Source organism: Mytilus edulis, chromosome 13 (genome assembly GCF_963676685.1).
Source record: "Mytilus edulis chromosome 13, xbMytEdul2.2, whole genome shotgun sequence".
NCBI lineage: Eukaryota > Metazoa > Mollusca > Bivalvia > Mytilida > Mytilidae > Mytilus > Mytilus edulis.
This window is the reverse complement of record NC_092356.1, coordinates 27,275,062-27,281,061: the sequence shown is the minus strand read 5'-3', so window position 1 is coordinate 27,281,061 and position 6,000 is coordinate 27,275,062. Positions and strand designations below refer to the sequence as shown.

Genomic DNA, 6,000 nt, shown 5'->3' with positions numbered 1-6,000 from the left:
TGAGGTCAAGGTCAAGGTCTTTGAACTCTGTACTTATACATCCCGTCATTTTGTGATTGTACTATGGTAAATTTGTGTAGTCTTGTCTTTAAATTTTGCTAATATGCTATGTCTATATGCCATTTTGTGCTTCTTTGCCTGTTTTTAAAGAATTTAATATTATAACACAATGTTGACTGCTGCACTTCTATTTTTGACATTGTTATCTATTATGTCTATGTTTTTATTCACATGCCGTTTCTACATGAGAAAAAGCCAGTTACAAGTCAGGAATATGACAATTTATATTTGATATGCATGAGTTTTTGATTTTGCCATTTGATTAGAAATTTTCCTTCATGAATTTTCCTCGGAGTTTCGTTTTTTGGTGATTTGACTTTTTTCATAGATTAACAAAAATATAATTATAATAATTATTCTAATCAAAATTTCTGAATCCTTTGGTTAGCATAGTTTCAAACTGAACATCAATACTACGAAAAAGTTCAAATGGGATATCTTGTTCGATATAAAAAAGAAAAAAAAAAGACAAGCATTCATTGAAATACAAAACATCAAATAAATAAATAATATTTAAGTTTTTTTCTCATAACATTTTTCCACATTTGATAGTAGTCACCAATCGCTAGCACTCAACGGTTTCCTTCTTTCTTGTATTTATTATCTAAATGAGAAAAATCAATCATAAATGGTAGTCTTATATAGATATAGGAAGATGTAGTATGAGTGCCAATGAGACAACTCTCCATTCAAGTAACAATTTATAAAAGTAAACCATTATAGGTCACAGTACGGCCTTCAACACATAGCATTTGCTCACATCGAACAGCAAGCTATATATAAAGGGTCCAAAAAAAATAACTATTTTAAAAGCATACACCAGTTCACTTCAAATGTTGGAAATTTCATCGATTAAATAAAAAATGTACATTTAACTTTAATCGTCCTTTTCTTTTTGTCTGTTCTTGTACATTTTTAGCCTTTATTGTTAAGTCCATTTTTGGTAATATACTTTTGGCGTGACTCTTTTACACGTCGCCATTGTTTCATTGTGCTTTAATTAATTTTGTATTCCTGTCTTTCATTTTTGTTTATGTACTCTGTCAATAGAAAGTCTATATGCCATTTTTTCTTTGTTGAAATATGTCTTTGTTTTTACAGTGTTAAAGATTATATTAAAGTGTTGACTGCTCTACCCTTTTATTTTTTTTAACATATTTACCTACTATGTCTATATTTTTTGTTCAAACATTGTTGTCAATATAATGGAATTATATGCGAGTCATACAGGTGAGAGGTTTCGCTAGCTATAAAACCATGTTTAATTCTTCATTTTCTACTTTATGAAATGACTTTACTTGGTTAGGAATATGACAGTGGATTTTCATTCGTTTTGTGTGTTTGAAATTTTGATTTTCTTATTTTATAACGATACTCTATGCTTAAAATTTCCCTTGAGTTTCGGTATGTTTGTTATCTTACTTTTTACTGATGCTGATATGGTGCATTGGGCATAGCAATAAAAGCGTCTCCATTTCCTCACTGATACATGAACAGCTGGAGCTTTCCGTGCTCTTGAACCCGGCGTCATTTATTTTGAAGCTCATGAAATTTCTATATTTTTTATTTACTTTGATTTGTATCTTCGAAATTGACTTATAGTATTTGAACATCGGTATATTACTGATTGTAATAAGTTATGATATTCATAGATTATCGTTGACCATCTCAACGAGATTGATTTTCTCACTTGAGCGGTTTCGTCGAAAGTGAGACTAACAACCGAGTTGAGATGACCAATGATCTGTTTATCGCTAGTTTACTATGACGACGTTGTAAATTTCATAAACAACGGCACGTGCTCCCTTAGTTTCTAGCGGATAATTTTTCATATCACTCGACTACGCTGAGAAAGAAAATTATCAAACAGTAAGAACAAAGGGCATTTTTGTAAAATAGCGATAAAACTAAATACCATTCATAACCATGTTGTTCAGTGTTATACGCAGACTAGGACTAATACAACAGAAACAGTTTATGCTTCCTACCATTTATGTGTTGGCTTCTATATGTTTTTTGAAGTATTCTGTGTAATGGCGAATACACTGATGATTGTATTTTCGCTCTTTTTGTTTGGCTATTATGCTGTTTAGTTTTTTTAATACCGTTTCAACCTCTCAAATAATAAACATTGCCTTGGTCTTGAAGTATATATATAGTTACTAATGTTGTTTATTATATTAATGACGTGTTATTGTTTTCTATTATTGGTGACTTTGTGAGTTATTACTTTTACTGTTTAAACTATATTCGGTAATATCCATTTGGCGTGACTCGGTACTTATACATCCCGCCATTATGCATAGAGACATAACTTTGGAAATTTACCAGCATATATATATATATATAACTCGTCTAAACATCAACCCAACAATGTTAGACCTGTAAATTTGCTTTCGCAAATTTTTTGTTCTTCCCTCGCCGGGATTCGAACCCATGCTACTGAGATATCGTGACACCAAATCGCCTGGACTGTAGCCGTCCCGCTAGACCACATGACCACCTGGGCTTCATAAAAATGAAGCTTTCGGTGGCCATGTGTTACCTTTCCACGTCAGTTTTAATCTAGAGTCGTACTACTGAAGCCGTCCCGCTAGACCACACGACAACCTGGGCTTCATAAAAATGAAGCTTTCGGTGGCCGGGTGTTACCTTTCCACGTCAGTTTCAATCTAGCGTCGTAAATGCCTTATATATCATGTACTGTAGTACGACGCTAGATTAAAACTGACGCGGAAAGGTAACACCCGGCCACCGAAAGCTTCAATTTTATGAAGCCCAGCTGGTCGTGTGGTTTAGCGGGACGGCTACAGTGCAGGCGATTTGGTGTCACGATATCTCAGTAACATGGGTTCGAATCACGGCGAGGGAAGAACAAAATATTTGCGAAAGCAAATTAACAGATCCAACATTGTTGGATTGATGTTTAGACGAGTGGTATATACATAATGTACACAGCCATGTATCACCATCACTGCTGTTGATCCAATGGATAAATCTATATATAAATGTACAGAATTTATGTATAGGTTTTAATTTCTTAGAAGTTCAGGACATTTTTATATTGAAATATATGCCGCACAGTCCTTGTTTTGACCTTTGAATGATATAGTAGATCATGTCAACTTTCTATTCTAGGATATCATTTTTCACGAAATTTCATAGGAAAAGTGGCAGGGCAAAGGGAGTTTCTATGGCAAATTGCATAGTCTATATTTACATAAATGAAACCCATAGAACCCACCTTGATTGGTGACTATTTCAACAAACGATCATTATCAAAATATTTTAATCGATTGATTTCTTTAATTTAGTTAACTAAAAGCTCGACTATGAATATATATTTTTTTAATTTTTGCTTTAAGAATTAATCAAAATTAAGAAAAAAAATCGGCTTTGAAGATAATTTCCTGATAGTTTTTTTATTCAAATGTCTGATAAAGGCGATTTCTTAAATGGGAAGCAATCTGCCCCATTATGTTTGTTGCATTCTTTCAGCCATAATACCACAAACGAATACAAACACATATGCTCTGTCTTAAGTTTGTACAGAGAGCCGTGGTGTAATGGTTAGCGCATCGGACTACTAACACAAAGGTTCCTGATTCGATCCCCGCTCCGGGGAGAACATTTCAGGGACTGAATTTTCGGCTCTCCCTTAACATCATTTTCGAGTATGGACTTGAGGTAATGAAGAAAGTTCGTCGGACGGGGACAATAAATGGCTGACCCGTGTTAAGAGAAATCCATATCTCTTGCACGTAAAAGACACCCTTGTGGATTTTGAAAAAGAGCAGGATAATGCCGCTACAAGGCAGTACTCGAATCCGCAAATTGGAAAAGGATTATATATGAAGATAATGCAAAGGTTTTGCATTTTAATTTTCAAGGTAATTTTTTTTAAATTTTAATATTGACTAATAAGAATAAGGAAGAATATGTCTAATTGGGTGGCAATGTTATTATACCTTACATATATTTCAAACATTGCAATTGCGTAAAACGATATCACTTGACATGGAATAATTCAGTTAATTTTCATTTTATCGAAAGGAAGGACAAATAACCCTATCAATTAATACCAGCAGTGAATAACCCTATTATTCAACGGTGAAAAACCTTTAGAGTTTCTTGATTTGAACACAGGTTATCTCCCATGAAAATGACGACACAGACGTAAATAAACAAAATGGCAACGTTCACGTTGCAGGAAGCCTATTAAATGACTAATAAACAAGACCAAACAAGCGTTGGAAATTCATCTACTGTCGACGATATCTCTTGTGAACGGCCCTGAAAAGATTTCTGACGTTACTTAGTGTTTTGACAATCTCAGTTTACAATATTTTTCTTTTCACTAAAACTGTTCGTTTCTTATGATAAAACAATTATGGCACATTGAGTCGGTGATTATCCAAAATTATCAATCCGAGTAAGAGTTATTCCCCTCGGACAAAAGCCCACGTAGAATAACCTGTTCTCGGCTTGACAATTTTGAATAATCAACTCCTCAGCGGGTCATAATTGTATATTAATAAATGTCATACATTAAATAAGGTACCTACTTAATCATTTGTCAAAAATAAAATATCAGATTTGTTTTCCCAATTTTACTATGAAAAAAAGTTGCATAGCATTCGAGATAATGAAGATATATGGGTGAAAGTAAAACATTAGTCTTTTCTTTACCAGCAAATAAGTATGTATAACAGACACATCAAAATGTTTTACTACTAACTCGTTCATTTTAATTTGTTTTATTTTTTTTATAATGAAAATACAGGGTAAATAGTCATGATTAAATTCTTACCATCATAATCAAGTGCTATATCGCTGAACTCTACGCAAATCTTTGCTGAAAAATCAGTTCCTGTATTCTCCTTTGGTTCTGTTTTGGCGTTAAATTTGAAACATCTTTTTCCACGAAAATGAACAGCAACGCAGTCGTCAGTTTTAATACATCGAATTTCACATTCATTGAACGAAGATGCCTCCCAAACTGTTTGAATTTCATCATGACGTCCTTTAGCATTTTCCGTTGCATTCATGTAACATAAAATACACCTTTTTACATAAAATAGGCTTTCACTAGTATCGTCTTCAATATATTGTTGTAGTTTGTATAAAAAACAAAAGCTATTTCTCGGAAGATACCGATAGGCCCTGCAAGCTGCATCATCGTTGCATTGTTTTTCACACTGCTCAATATTCTTAACCTTTTCAGCTTCTATCAGATAATCGTCCAAGCCCTTCATTCCATCAATTCTATGAGTGTAACATCTTAAATCTGACAAAAAAAAAGTACGAAAGTTTTTGTTAAACAGAGTTTGAAATTTTACTTTCGAGTACAATTTTTTTTATTATTACTGAACTCCAAGGTTAGTTAAAAAAAAGAGTGGGGCGATTAATAAACACTTACAAATTCAAACATTAAACTTTACCAACAAACGGTACGAATGGAAAACAAATGTCAAATTCCTGACTTCGTACAGCTATTTTTCAAGTAGTGTGATAAATGATCACACTCATATTATACAAACTGTTAGCAGATAAGTCTCATAATGCTCGAGTTAATTTCCAATTTTACAGTGTTATGTATACCTTCTTACTGTATATACTAGGGAAAAAAGCACGAGCGCGGCTTAATGACTACTTAGAATGTTTATGGGTTCGTGTTTCTCAAACATTTTATATGAATTGATGCATTATGTATTTAATTTTCGAAAGATGCAAGTCAAGTTCTGTCTCTGTGTGATATGGATGCTACAAGAACGGAGGAAATAAGTGAGAGAAGTAGAAGACAATCTAGAATTCGCTGAATGATTGAAAACATGTCTTCAGGGGTGCGAGTCCGTAGTATTTTTTTCGAATGATGCGAGTTTTGTCTCTGTGTGACATGGGAGCTCAGAGAAAAGAGTATTTACAAAGGAAAGAAGAAAA

At 33.4% G+C, this 6,000-nt stretch overlaps 1 protein-coding gene across 1 annotated transcript in view; it reads right to left on the bottom strand.

Moving 5' to 3' along the window:
* Positions 1-399: 399 nt before the first annotated feature.
* Positions 400-6,000, bottom strand: part of LOC139502080 (uncharacterized) — a 30,978-nt gene continuing 25,377 nt past the window's right edge. The window contains exons 4-5 of the mRNA XM_071291428.1: positions 4,871-5,347; positions 400-664 (exon numbers count right to left, since the gene is read on the bottom strand). Of these exons, the coding sequence (XP_071147529.1) occupies positions 633-664; positions 4,871-5,347 (509 nt within the window). The 3' untranslated portion in view covers positions 400-632. The remainder of the gene's footprint in view (positions 665-4,870; positions 5,348-6,000) is intronic.